General features: G+C 40.4%; 1 protein-coding gene across 3 annotated transcripts in view; it reads left to right on the top strand.

Moving 5' to 3' along the window:
• FLT1 (fms related receptor tyrosine kinase 1) overlaps positions 1–15,199 on the top strand; it is a 139,979-nt gene that overhangs the window by 42,084 nt on the left and 82,696 nt on the right. For all 3 annotated transcript variants that reach the window (XM_085852679.1, XM_085852680.1, XM_085852677.1), the window contains exons 4-10: positions 2,789–2,907; positions 3,653–3,818; positions 4,211–4,347; positions 4,497–4,674; positions 11,623–11,740; positions 12,010–12,197; positions 14,062–14,212. In XM_085852679.1, the coding sequence (XP_085708805.1) occupies positions 2,789–2,907; positions 3,653–3,818; positions 4,211–4,347; positions 4,497–4,674; positions 11,623–11,740; positions 12,010–12,197; positions 14,062–14,212 (1,057 nt within the window). The remainder of the gene's footprint in view (positions 1–2,788; positions 2,908–3,652; positions 3,819–4,210; positions 4,348–4,496; positions 4,675–11,622; positions 11,741–12,009; positions 12,198–14,061; positions 14,213–15,199) is intronic.

Genomic DNA, 15,199 nt, shown 5'->3' with positions numbered 1-15,199 from the left:
GATTTTGGTCAAAATCGGTCAAAGGTCAAGGTCACAGTGAGGTCAAACATAATTCCATAAATTCACATGGAGAAATGGAGTATTTTGCTTCGCTCGACGTTACGAGTTCGTTTTAACTTCGATTTTAATTTTGTCTTCGGTTTTTGCGATCGCTTCGGACGCTTAAAACTCGGTTGTCGAAATTCTGGTAAAAATCTGATGTTCTGGAGACGTTTTAAGATTGTATAAAAAATATTTCACTCGACGCGTCACGGGTCGTCCCATGATGCAGTGCGCTCGAGCAGACGCGTCGTTGAGTTACGTTAAGGTTTAATTGCGTGGAGAAATGGAGATTTTTGCTTCGGTCAACGTTACGATTTTTGATGGTTTGGTACAGAATCATCGTAGAAACTTCTGGTTTGCGTTGCTACCTTCTCTAGAGACAGCTTTTATTAGACAAGGTCAGAGGTCAAGTTGACGATTTCGTAAGTACCAGTCTATGACTGCTTGTTTGTTTGTTTGTATGCAGGATATCTCAAAAAGTTGTGGACTGATCTGGCTGAAATTTTGTTCATAGGTTGGGTGTGTTACATGGACGAACTGATTAGATTTTGGTGAAGATCCAGATCCAGATCGGACGACGAGAATTTTAAAGTGATTTTTCACCATTGAGAGATAGGGCGAAAATGATATATAGCATGATATCTCAAAAAGTTGTGGACGGATTCAGATGCATCTTGGTGGACTGATTCAGATGCATCTTGGTGGACATGTTGGCTGTGTGATGAGGAAGAATTGATTCAATTTTGGTGAAGATCCACATCGGGATCCAGATCTAATAACTTTTTAAGTGATTCTTCACCATTGAGAGATGGGGCGAAACTAATATATAGCATGATTTCTCAAAAGGTTAGCACGGATTTGGACGAAACTTGGTGGACATGTTGGGTGTGTGGCAAGGACAAATTGATTTGATTTCGGTGAAGATCTGAATCCGAATCTGGATACGAGAATGATTTGATTTTCCAAGTGATTCTTCACCATTGAGAGATGGGGCCAAAACCGATATATAGCATGATATTTCAAAAATGTATTGGACCCGATATGTTCTCGTGGATCAGGCATTGCATGGTGGAGGTATGCGCTCTACCGAGTGCCCTTCCAATTATTTATGTAACAGTTTCCCTGGATTTGTGTTTTTTTTTTTTTTACTTGATTAACAATTCCATCACATGTCAAATTTTCAGCAAGGTTTAACATTGATTGTTGACGTCATAATGGCCAGGTGGATATGGAATGATGTAACTAATCTATTGCAGTGATGGGACCTCTTCTGACATCTGTTCTATAAGACCACGGTGTGTTCCAAAAAGACGTGGCCAACTTTGATTGTTGATATACAGTATATGTAGAACCACAAATGAAACGATGATACCCTTTGGTTTGTATGATGCAGAAACTCATAAAGTTTTCTTTAGTTTCAGGTCTGGTGGTTTAATTTAAAATAAAATGGCAACTTCACAGGAGAAAGCTCAGTGTGTCGAATAGTTCATCGAGACGAGACCGGACACACAAGTTCAGTATAATTTCCGTACAAGGTTTGGAAGGAATCTGCCATCACGGACTAATAACAGAGAGTGGTACAAGAGGTTTAAGGAGACTGGAAGTTGTCAGAAACAGAAAAGTACTGGTCGACCTAGCACGAGTGCAGCAGACGCTGAACGAGTGCATGAATCATTATTTCAACAAAGTCCTAGAAAATCAATTTGGCGTGCATCCAGAGAGCTGGGGCTAAAAATCACCACTGTACACAGGATTTTACATAAAACACTGATGCTTTATGCCGATAAGGTGCAGATTGTGCAGGAACTCAAACCCAAATGATGGACCCAAACGCAAAGCGTTTGCCTTGGAAATGCTCAGTCACATAGAGGATGACAAAGATTACATGAAAAGGTCATGTTCATAGACTAGGCTTGCTTTCACGTAGCAAGGAAGGTCAACTGGCACAATGTGAGGATTTGGGGCTCTGAAAACTCCCTCCTGGTCATGAATACATACGCGACAATCCAAAGGTCAACATGTGGTGTGGCCTTCTCCCTGACCACTTGGAGGGTCCGTTTTAACTTGGGGAGGATACAGCGACTTCAACAATTTACATGAACATGTTGGAAGGATTCGCCTTCCCACAGATTGAAAACCTGCAACTCGATATCATTTTTCAACAGGATAGTGCTCCCCCTCATTGGGCTTCAGTTATTTGAGCCGTTCTGAATGAAAAATTTCCAGGTCGCTGGATTAGCTGAGATGGACCAACCACTTGGCCCCTATGATCACCAGACATAACCTCCCTTGTTTTTTTTTTCTGTGGGGGTTTGTCAAAGATGTTTACATGAAGGTGGCAAGCCTGCAGGATCTTCGTTCTCAGATCACAGCTGCATGCACACTGGTGGATGCAAACATGCTGAGCTGAACATGGCAAGAACTCGTGTACTGCCTTGATGTCCTGTTGGTGACAAATGGAGCTCACATTGATGTGTATCGATAGTGTGCACAAAACGTAATGAGTTTCTGCATCACATAAACCAAAGGTTATCGTGGTATCATTTGTGGTTATAAATATATTGACACCCAAATTTGTCTAGGTCTTTTTGGGACACCTTGTATAGTGATGGATTCCACACTGATAATGATGCACCCTTGGTACTGAAAACTCGTGTTCTCTCAGGCAGATGATGCATAAAAAAACTTCACTGATCACCATTGCTAAACATTCTCAAACAAGGTCCTCTTTCCACTCCTTCCCTAGATTACAAGAACCCCTTTATGATAAATGAATCTAAGCATGACGTGATATTCTTTGAGCGGGGTCAGCCTCTCATCATTCCATGCCGGGTCTCCATCCCTGACATTGATGTCACAATCAAGGTAATTGAGGCCGGGGTCCGAGATGCGATACTTTGCTAAAGTTTGGCACAAAAGTAATTCCTTTTATGCGATGGCTTTCCTTAATGGAAGTTGATCACAGTTTATAATCAGTTTATGCCTCAATTGCATAGCTCTTGCACGTCGAACCTCTCTGTAAAGTATAGTGTTGCATTCCGTATCATTCTATATTGTATAATATATACTCTACATTTTCTTATGAAAAATGTCTATCTATCTGAAAGTGCTTTCTACTGAATGTTGCATTAAATATGAGGTTTTAGTGAGGAAACCTGGACGTTGCTTTGCTTCTCGAGCCTGTTCCACACAGCTCTATCCCAACAGGAGTGTGCTGAAATCCTGACAGGAAGGGATTGCCTTCATATTCGGGACAGAACAGTCCCTTTTCTTGCTAAATTCCACATTTCTGCTCTAACCTACAATGGGCACTTCATCAGCTGCGCATTTGCACCCCCAGCAATTGATGCTACTTGCCACCTTGTGCTGCATACGGAAGAAGAAAGAATGGAAATTTAGATTTTGGCCAATGCACTGGCACACAATGGCATACGTATTTTAAAAGTGTAAGGTGTTTCATTTATCACAAGCATTGGTTAACAGAAGAGATGGTCGGCTTGAAGTCACCTGCCCTGGATTGCATTGCACATAGTCTTACATTGTCAAAATATGCTTGATATCAACATTCTTCACGTAACATGGCATTTCCAATGAAGTAATTCCTTTGCAGTTCTCAGGCGGTGAGGTGAAGAAAACACGGATTGTGTGGAACAATCAAGAGGGATTCACACTTCTCATTCAGTCTCAAGACCACCCAGGACTTTGCTATTGCCAAACGGTCATCAACGGAACCGTATATATGAGCAAGCAATACATCCCCATGATCACGGACAAAGGTCAGAGGTTTTAAGGGTGTCATGGTACCAAATATTCTTTTTTTCCGGATGCAAACATCGTTGTTTGTTCCTCAGCAACTGTCGTTGTCTCGGAAATTTCAAGTTATGCCTGTTGCACTATGCTGGAACCTCCTGTGTGTTCCATAAATCAAAATATTTTGAATACTATATTCCATTTCAAGCCAGTGATTTTGAAGACTCAAAATCAGAAAGCTCTTTTCAGAGTATTAATGCAAACCTTTTGCCCATGGATCCATAAACCGTAGACCCCAAGTTTGGTTAAGGGTTGGTATTATCACTTACTGCAGAATTCTCACTCTTGTTTCATACCTGCAAAATCACAAGCATTCTTGTGGCCAACACAAGCACGTTTCGCTGCTGTGTATTTTCAGCTCCTCAAAATGCCCTCCAGTTGAACATCAGTGACCAAATCTACAGCCTGGTTGGACATTCGTTCAGCCTGCACTGTTCCGTGGAGGATCTGAACAAAGTTCAACGTGTTCTTTCATGGATCTACCCTGGCAGTAAGGTGAGAGGCAAATTCTTGAAATGCCAGTCCTACTGTCCACTCTGCAAAAAACACATGAAGCAAATAACTGCAAACTTTTTCGACATGGTATGAATCTAATGGGATTTCCACAATGAAAATGCTGACTTTCCTCTCTATATATATGACAGCTGCATGGAAAGGAAGTGACTAAGGGCAATGAAACTCACCACCAATCGACACTCGAGGTAACAAATACTACGCTTGATTACACGGGGCAGTACGTGTGCATTTTGACTTACATGTTTGTGGAAGACGGGGAGATGAAATACATAAAGCATCAAGCCAAAACATCAGTGAACGTCCTTGGTAAGACACATTCAGATATTATACAGACCTCGTGATTATGGTATTGATGACTCATTTTTATTAATATTATCATAATGAGTGTTGGAGTGAAATTAATGCCTCTTACTTTATCGTTCGGAACCCAAGCGTCTCGGAAAGCTCGGCGAGATCACAATGAGAGGCTTGTTATCTTTATATCTCCCACACATTTTAAAGGTCCACAGAATCAGAAATTCATGTTTGGTTTAATGAATAAATAAGGCTTCACTTAACACTTAATCGGTTTTTTTTCTTGAATAAGTATTTTGAAACAAAGATTTTAATGTTTTTTTTTTTTTTTGGTATCTTTGTACGCTCGATTGGCCCCACCTCCCCAAAACGTCGTCGGTGTGATTACATCATATATCACGTGACTCGCTACGTCATTTCCAGGATACTTTTGCTTCAGGACATGTTTACATGCGGCCTACATATGCTCTGAAAAAACTCTGAATTCTGAAGAAGGACTGAGAATGCCAGTTCGATGCGTTGTTTCTGGTTGTAGCACCACAACTAAAGATGGTGTGAGTATGCATGTTTTCCCAAAAGATACAGCTGTAAGGAAAATGTGGACACCCAAAGCTAAACTGACTGGAGGAAAGTGGCATGGCCCAACTGCTTCAAGCATCATTTGCAGCACCCCTTTTGAAGATAATTAGTATGACAGTGGTCTGTATTCACAGTATGGGATGAGTAAATTGAAGCAATTGAAAGCCAACATGATCTCCACGAAGATTAAAGATCATTCTCATCTAATGGAAAGGGAGAAAATGGACAGAACAACTGTAGAAAATTGTGAGAACCTGAGAGTATCCATGTTTTTTTTTTCACCTAGCATTTCCATTTGGCATAGGCCATGATCCGCCACTACTTGTGTAATCAATCAGTAACTTTCTACGTTACACCTCAGACATACGTACAGCCGTAGGCAGTGCTAATAGTAATTATACATGGAGCTTCTACGTTCCAAACAGATAGATAATCTACAGAAACTGAGAAAACTATGAAATGTTGAAATTATCTTTAATCTCCGTATCTATGGTGCATAGTTTGACACCAGCAAACACATTTCACATTTTAATGCCTGTCATTTGCGGATGCATGCTCCACCGGACTGGTGCGGGCTGGGAATGCAGACACGGTGGGCACAAACATTCAGTAAAGTAAAGTAGAGGTTGAAGATAAAAATCGTGAAGGTGTATGGTGAATGTGGGTCGGAAAAAGTAGAAGGAAGATGGTAGATCGGCAAAAGAGGAAGGAGGAAGAAGAGTCGGTGCAAGAAGTCTCGTGGCTATGTGGGGTATAAGGTGAGAAGGGAAAGGGTTTTTTGGTGTTGTATTTTTTACATTTTAAGACATGAAACAAAGGGTATAGTTGGGAGGGATAGAAGGAGGGTGGTGGGAAAAGTGGATAAAATAAAAACTGATGGAAATAAGAGAAAATACAAATAAACACGAACGTGCACATAGAAAGGAAGATGGGTAGGCCTCTAGAAAACCCGATATGACAAGATTGATGAAAACTCACCAAATAGCACAAATTTTGAAACAAATCCGAAGTAGGAACACACAGTAAACATGGAGGCAACAAAATAAACAGTCAAAACGTGACAAACAACGACTGGAAACTTATCTTTGAGAAAGTTGGCAGAGACCCCTGGAGAGAACCAACCATCGCTCAAAAACCGGATCCAGAAGGATCTACAGACAACCCCTAAAATATTACGTAATGCTCGATCAAGACCCCCATCCCTATTTCATACCTTAATCCCAAGATGCTATTTATCCCGTTGTTTTTTTTTTTTTCCAGTTGCTACAAACTATATTTGGGAAAGTAAAGTGGGTACAGTGTACCATCAACAAGACCAGGCAGCAGTCAGAATCCCTTGAATGACATCATCGAACTAATCACTTAGAGTGATGGAATCGTTTCCAAATATGTTCAATTGCTTTCATTTGCAAATAAGATTAAGTTGCTGTGGAAAAAGCAATGATGGAATTTAAATAAAGTGATTTGCTTTAATCATTAATTCATTGAAGTACATGTAATTATTCACCATTAAGTGATGGAGCCAAAACAATATATTGTTGGACGTCGCTATTCACAGATTTGCTAATCACGGAACCCATGTATTCACCGGTCATAAAGTGTGACCCGCTTCAACATTAGCTCTTCGTGTTCTCATGGTTTTTTATGCCTCCGCACCAAGGGTGCCGGAGGCATTATGTTTCCAGGTTGTCCGCCCGTCCGGATTTTCGTTTACACGATAACTCAAGAAGCAAATTGTAGAATTTCATCAAACTTGGTAAAAATGGTAAAGTAAGACAGGGCAATTAACTGATTAGATATTGGGCCAGATATGATAAAGGTCAAGGGTCAAATATGTCAATACTCAAGTGTTTGTGCGGGAGAGGGGAGGCATACCCGTCGACTGCGCGCAGTCGAATTACTCTAGTTTTTTTTTTGGTTTTTAAAAAATATTAACACTTCAGGACTGGTCAGTGGTCTCCTTTATTCACCTGGGAAATTAGAAATCGGCCAACATCACAGCAATACATGAACTAGAAGGGCACTCTTCAATATCATGATGTCACCAGATATGCTTTCATCTATCCATCCATTGGGACCACACTCTGTGCAGAGCATTGGTGCTGCCTAAGCAGTTTCCTGGGCTATTGGGCACAATCCTGGATGGGTCGCCACTCCAACACAGTATACCAGCAAGCTGACACTCATTTTGCCGACCTCGGAAGGATGACAGGCAGAGTCAACCGCACCTGGTATTAATTCAACAGTCAAGTATGATTTGAACTCAGGAACTTAGGATCCCAAGCCCACCACTCTCGCCATTAAGCCAACACCAGGAGATATACACCTCCACCCACATTATTGCATCATTATACATACTTGTACGAAGTTTTGATTTAAATCGTACCCCTTGTTGTACGTTCTGTGTTAACATACCCTTTGTTGTATGTTCTCTGTGTTAGCTCTCATATGAGTCTTGACATTGTATACACAAAAACAAAAAAAATCCCTGAACCCAGATTCAAAATATTAAATAATTCTGGCTGCCAAACCATGCATCCAATCAGGTTAAAATTTAAAACGTATATTCCCCATGACTACTGGATCCTAACTGCAACATTTCACATTGATTGATGAAGCGGTTCAAGGGAAAGAATTTTTTAAAGATTCTCGTTCAAACCAATATGGCTGACAGACCATGTGGCCTATTAATTATATTCATGAACACCCTGGTATCCCAAAGGTTTGGGGAACAAGTGAGTGAAGTTCCCCTCTCTGTCAAGCCGTGCTGGAGAGGAAGATTTGAAAAATGATTTGAGGATAAATCCAATATGGTTGCCAAACCATCTGACCTATGACATCATAGTTGGAGACCTATTCGTTCCTCATGGATAGGCGATCATACCTGTAAAGGTTCGCCTCGATCTGTTGAGCCGTTTCTGAGAGGAAGTTTTTTTAGGTTTGTATGTTAAAAACAATATGACTGACATCATCAATTTTTTCCCCTCATAAAATTTAGCCCCAGATAACCCTCAAAAATTTTCATACTGATTAGATAATGCATTCGACATATGCAATTATGATGTCATAACGAAGCCACCAATGACATCATCAAAAATCACACTTGTTTCCCATCGGGAATACTTCACATGTGCCAAGATTCAAATTTTTCCATGGAGCGGTTTCGGAGATACAGAGGTCCAAAGTTTTTCCTTTTTTCCAAAATGGCTGCCACACCACATGACCGATGACATAATTATCACAAAAACAATCTACTTGAGTAGTCACACCTATTGTGTTGATCGAATAAGCAGCTGTAGAGAAAAAATACAAAACAAGAAGAGCACTCGGTAGAGCGCCAACCTCCGCCACACACCGCCCGATCCACGAAAGCATATCGGGTCCAATATATTTTTGAAATATCGTTTTTGGCCCTATCTCTCAATGGTGAAGAATCGCTTTACAAATTAAATAATTTTCGTATGCAGATCCGGATTCGGATCTTCACCAAAATCGAACTAATTCATTGTGATCACACACCCAATATGCCCACCAAGTTTCATTTGAATCCGTCCACCACTTTTTGAGATATCGTGCTATATTTTATTTTTGGCCCCATCTCTCAATGGTGAAGAATCACTTAAAAAAAATTCTCGTTGTCGGATCCGCATCTGGATCTTCACCCAAATCTAATCAGTTCATCCTTGTCACACACCCAACCTGCCCAATAAATTTCATCCGGATCCGTCCACAACTTTTTAAGATATCTGAAACACAAACAAATGCAGACAGACAGAGAGGGGTGAAAAAAAAAACATTCTTCACTTTCGGTGGCAGGTAATTAGCGTGGATGGACATGCATACATATGGATGGACATCCTGAAAACATGCCAACAGTGACTTGGTCAACTTGGTCAACAAAAAGGTGCAAAAACAGATCCTCTTAACTACCGCTCAATTAGATTACTGTACTTCCAATCATCAGCAAGGTCATGGAATCCATCATTACAGTTGACATAAAATCATTCCTTTTCTCCAACATCCTCATCACAGATCATCAATTCGGATTGAGACCTGGTCACTCTACCTTGGACATGCTGCTTCCACTCTCCCAACAATGAATGGAGGCCCTCAATATCAGTCATGAGATCAGGGCCATCTCTCTGTACATATCTCGAGCTTTTGATAAAGTCTGGCATCCTGCCTTGCTCTCCAAACTGTCTGCCTATGGAATCCAAGGCCAACTTCACTCTTGGATGACTGACTTCCTTCCCTCTCATAATCCATATGTGGCTCTCAACGGAACCCTTTCTTCTCCTCTCCCTGTCATGGCTAGAGTATGCCAAGGCAATGTTCCTGGCCCCATATTAATCCTAATCTTCATCAATGATCTCACTGACTCTCTGAAAAATCCTCTATCTCTTTGCTGATGACTCCACTCTCTGCCATGACATCTCTCATCCTTTTGACAGACAGACAGCAGCCTCTTATCTCTCTTCAGACCTTGACAAAATCACAAGCTGGTCAAACACAATTTTGCTTATGTATCCATATTGTCCACCCTTTGTGATTTCCCTTACCCCTCATCGTTATCAGCTCCCCTGTTTATTCATCTCCGACTACTACTTTCTCCCTCCACCCTGTGGGATTTTTTTTTTTAAAACAATGCCCTGACATTCACTGAATCTTTCAGGAGCATATCCCCCCTCCCCCCCTCCCCCGTGAATAGCGGGGTCCGACAGTTGTGGATATTTCAAAAAATTGTGGATGGATTATGACAAACTTGGTGGATGAGTTAGTTTTAGTTTTATGACAACAACAAGCCGATTAGATTTTGGTTCAGGTCCACATTCATAACGGGCTATCAGTGGGATGCAAAACGTAAACTGTTCAGCCTGTTGGATGGAGGCATGCGCTTTTCTGAGTGACGTTCTCAATACTATAATAATTACAGAGAAGTTTTACATCAAAATACCACTAATCTCCACATTTACCACGTTCTAGCTTTATGATTTACTACTTTATCAGTTGTTATTACAGTCTTTCCTTGATGTCACCTGATTGTTGTGAAAGCCAAGTATTTCATGCATGATGTCATCCCAAATTCTTACCTTGGGTCCATGCATGTAAGGTCTGACAACACCTTGACATCATGATTTCGACTATCGTTGTCATCTGAGGATTCTTGATCAGGAAATGATTCATCAAATTAACTCTGATGAGTCTGAAGTGAGCTGTGCAGCCATTATTATTTTCATGCTGAGACGATTGTACGAGCGATGACGTCACACAGATGGAGGTTTTCTGGCCAGCCAGGTTGCGTTTAAAAAAAACAAAAAAAAAACTAACACCTTAAAAATGATTAGAATTAAAAACCACATTCAGTTCTTTGTTGCTATCACATCAAAAAAACCCCATTCGTTTCTGATTCTGTGGACCTTTAAATTGAGCGGAACTTTCACTGGTCACGTGATTACACCACACTTTCAAATGGCTGCCCCACTCGAAGTGTGTATGAAGCAGAAAACAGTTATTGAGTTTCCCACTATGGAAGAGATTCCTCCAGTGGATATTTATAGGTGTTTAACGTACGTGATTTATAGGTGTTTAACGTACGTTATAGGTGTTTAACGTAACGTACGTGACGTAGGTGTACGTGACTCCCACTATTGATGTGAGCACTGTTAGACATTGGTTAATGCGTTTCAAGAGTGGGGTAATTGATGTCGACGACAAGCCTCAAAGTGGTGTGCCTGCAACTGCAGTGACACTAGAAAACAAGAGTCGGATTGATATGCTCATTCAAGTGCATTGCATTTGATGGAGACTGATGAAAAAAAAACTTTATATTTACCACATGTTTGCATATTCCTGCAATTTTCATTGTCATTGGAATTATATTTGGTGAGGAATAAAATAAGAGGCATTGCTTTCATACCGACCCTCGTATTATTGGCTGGATTTCTTGATTTATTCTTTTAGCACTTTGATGTAATCCTGAACATGTTTGTATCTGTTTTCCTAAAATCAGTTAAAATAATTTGCACTAAAACTATCACATTGTTGAAAATTTTGAAATCGCTTATCCGAGCCCAGATCATGATGCTGGAATTCAAGTTCACATCCCATATGTTGTGTTGATTTATTGGTTGCTTAATAATGCCATTGTCATTCATGCAAAAGTCCACTCATTTTTTAATGTCCTTGTCCTGCACATGCTTGATGTAGAAAATCTTCAAAGGGCCTTGGATAACCGTAAAGAAAAGAAAATGCTTGAGTTTTCAATTTTTGCTGGGGTTGAACAATCTTGATAATGTGGAGAGAAATGAAATTGTGTGCAGTCGTCATGCATGCAGCCGAGGAAGTGAAATTGAATTTTCGTTTCGACTTCGATGCCCACAGAGAAACCTTTAATCTTACTGAGGAGCAACACCACCAGAACGATAGAGGTCCTCAAGGACCAGTTATCGGTGAAAATTAAGGTTGAGATGGAGGCCTACCCTGCTCCCGAGACTCAATGGTATGAAGTCGTCCATTGTTTGTTTTCTTGAACTCTAACTGCTTCACAGAAAATGAATTGCATTCACCTCGTAGTAAAAATGCATTACAAATGTCGAATTGCCTTGAGAAAAATAACACCTTCTAGCTTTTCTCTTGTTATCCTCTGAATAATGAAATCCAAAGCCTCATTGATGAAGTCACAGATTGAAACATAAGAGTGTGCAGTTTATGAATATTTTGCTTTACATCTAGTGGCAGTAAGTTGTTCGGCATGCATGCTTGTTGCAGGTTGAAAGACAATGGAGTGATTTTGTCGAAGCAGATACGCTACCTACAGCAGTCACAGGGAAAGACATTCACACTCACAATTCATGAGCTTAAAAGGGAGGATGCTGGCTTGTACGTGTTTTGGGCTCGTGCATGTGGAAATGGGATTACGGTGACCCAGAACATCAGCTTTTATCTGCAGGTCTATGGTAAGGAAGTTTTTTTTCTTTATCTTTTGCCAATTCTCCAGATATTAATCATAACATTCAATATAATGTATTTTAGTCATTTAGAAAGTGTTCAGTCTTTATCTTTATCTCCGGTATGTTTACCTATTTCAAATGTCTTAATCGTTATCAGGAGTATCTTTATAACACATTGTTTTATATAAAGGACGAGGCTCATGGAAAAACTTTTTATAGTCCGTGTGCATGCAAAAGTGCATTTGCAGCTTAGTTTTGATCTGTTAAAGACATAACTAAATGTAGAGTCTTCCACAGACAGCAAATAAGTTGGTGCTGCACTTTAACTTTAATGTCTTATTTCCCGACTACAATTCGGAAACCTCATTAACAATAAAAGTGATGCCGGTTAGCTAGCAAGCACAAGGCAAACTTGTCAGAAGTGGAGGCATGCTCAGTGGTGCACTCCCAAACTGTCATGTAGCACAGTCTGAGGCTCCAACGGGTGCTGCAACTCAAACTCGCTGCCACCAACTTGTACCCTACTGACTGGCTCACTGGACTGCACTTGTGCTGAATCGTACCCTGACTTTCACTTTGGACGACTCAACTGCTCTCCAACTGGCCGCAGCATGATCTGGTGATGGCATTTATTTCCCCGCTCCTCGCTGACATGATGTCACCATGGCCCCTCGGTTGGCCGTGCTCTGTCACAAGGTCTCTCGGGTGCAGTGCTCTGGGCCAATTAATTTATTTATTTTTACCCCCTAAGGCATTTTTGTCACAAAAATCTTGGGCATAATAATTGCATTTGTATTTTGTGATCGAGATCAACAAGTGACCCATGAAATAAGTTTACACCTTGCGAATAATAAGTTTTACTGTTAGCCAAAGTGTATTTGTCAAATACTAACAATATTCCTTGGAGATGTATTTGTCATAACATATTCAATGTGACCACCATAGTGCATTTGCTCCAACTGAAAGGTGAAAGGATTCACGACTCTGCGAGACACATTCTCATCCATATAGTTACAATATTCCACAACCTACACCCTCAGCTCCATGAAAGTTGCGAACTTTGTGTAAAGTCCTTGATCTTCAAAATGTCCCCATAGAAGATAATTTGATGGATTTAATTTGGGGTTACGGTTAGTTCATGTCATTGCACATATTGCATGGAAACTTAGAAAGACACCTGGCCTAATTGACCATCTCATTGATGATTATGTGACCACCAAGACCATTTGCTTCCAAGAAGGCAATAATATGTGGTGAAGTTTCATTTTATTTCTGTAAGATTATATTGATGAACGATATGATGTGCATCACTAACTAACCTGCTCCTTACCAACTCGCATAGAGAAGAAAGTGATCATCATTACGTGGGCCATTGTGTACCCGATTTGTATACGCACTCTTCCCTCCCCCCTGCTTAATTCCTCAATTTTTATCCTCATTTAAAAAAAATTGTTTTTGGTGTAAATAACCCCAGGGATACCAAATGGATGAAGCAATGGAAATGAGCAGTCCTGTTCACTATTATGGTTTTAAGCACACAATCGGCAAAGTAAAAACAGCACACCATTCACTCAAACACAAGTGTGCACGTTTCAAAATGTCTTGGTTAAAATAGATAAAAACACAAACCGATATCGCACATGTCATGTTAACATATTTGTATGGTCATGAGATTTTGCAAACTGCATGTGGAATATGATTATGATGTGGAATTTTGTACGAACGAGTAAGTCTCATGTACTATTTTCAGTGAAAATGGCCTCGGAGTACAAAGTACTTAAAAATAATTTCACTTTAAAATAAGTAATGAAGCATATGGTTACTTGCTTTGTGGACTCAGCTGCTGGTATTTTTTGTGACCCATGGATAGAACCACCACAGGTAGAAGGGGGTCTGACCGTGAAAGACATTACCTACCCTTTGCGCAGCAAACAGACTCTCCTTTGCAGCGCTTTCGGGGTTCCGATGCCTGACATTTTCTGGCAGTGGAAGCCTGGCTCTTGTGAAAATGAGACGGGAAAGTAAGTGCACTGGGTTCCTTCTTAATGATCTATGATTACCTACTTTGGATATGATTTTGATGCTCATTTTCATTATGGTTTAATGATTGGACTGAGATGCTTGACATTATTATCCCCATGCTTTTTGCAAAAAAACATGGGGCAATATTTCAAATGGCTCTATCTGTGTCTGTCCGTCATGTTGGCTCCTCCTGAATAGTTGTGCAGAAATTCACCAAACTTTGTAGGAATGATCACCACATGGCAAGAAGGTGCAAGAGCAGTATCAATTTTGGCCCCACTCCCTGGGGTGGAGTCAAATACCAAAAAATGCAATTATGGACACAGTTTTAAACATTTTTGTTTTTAATGAGGCTTTGCATATGCAATCAACATTGAAATGTGTAACGCATGAAATATGTAACATTTTTTGGGGATTTCACCCCCGGTTCATGCCCCAGAAGATGGGGACTTAGGGTTACAGGTATCAAAATGGTATAAAAATTTTTTTACTCAAAATTTGATATTGGGTCATTCCTGGTGGAACCTTTTGCCATCTTTCAATTTTGCTTCAGGTGGGAAGCGTGGGGATTTGCAATGGCATGCATTTGACTTCCCTCAAGTTGCTGTTGATAAAATCCACAATTCCCCTGGGTTTCTTGATGAGTTGAAATTTTCTGATGAACCAACTTCCACATCAGTGGTAAAGTCGTCAACCACATTTGGTTCCTGAACTATGATGATTAAATCTTTCACGTATCACCTTGTACCACAAGATGAGACTCCCTGCCACTATGCTGTGAATGTGCAACTGCTCTTGAATGATGTCTTCCCAGCAAGTGGATCAGGAAGACGGCAACTTCGTTCGCCTGACCTGTCCACCTTGGACCACATTTTCTGGGGCTATGTAAAACTTTCCTCATCAAAACCACATTCTTTGTATAAATTTAGGGCTATGCAATTCATGAAATTACTCAGCTGTAATTGGCGAATGTTTTCAATAAATTG

Source organism: Eptatretus burgeri, chromosome 13 (assembly GCF_056783735.1).
Source record: "Eptatretus burgeri isolate ZD-2024b chromosome 13, Ebu_testis_v1, whole genome shotgun sequence".
NCBI lineage: Eukaryota > Metazoa > Chordata > Myxini > Myxiniformes > Myxinidae > Eptatretus > Eptatretus burgeri.
This window is presented reverse-complemented; position numbering and strand designations above follow the sequence as displayed.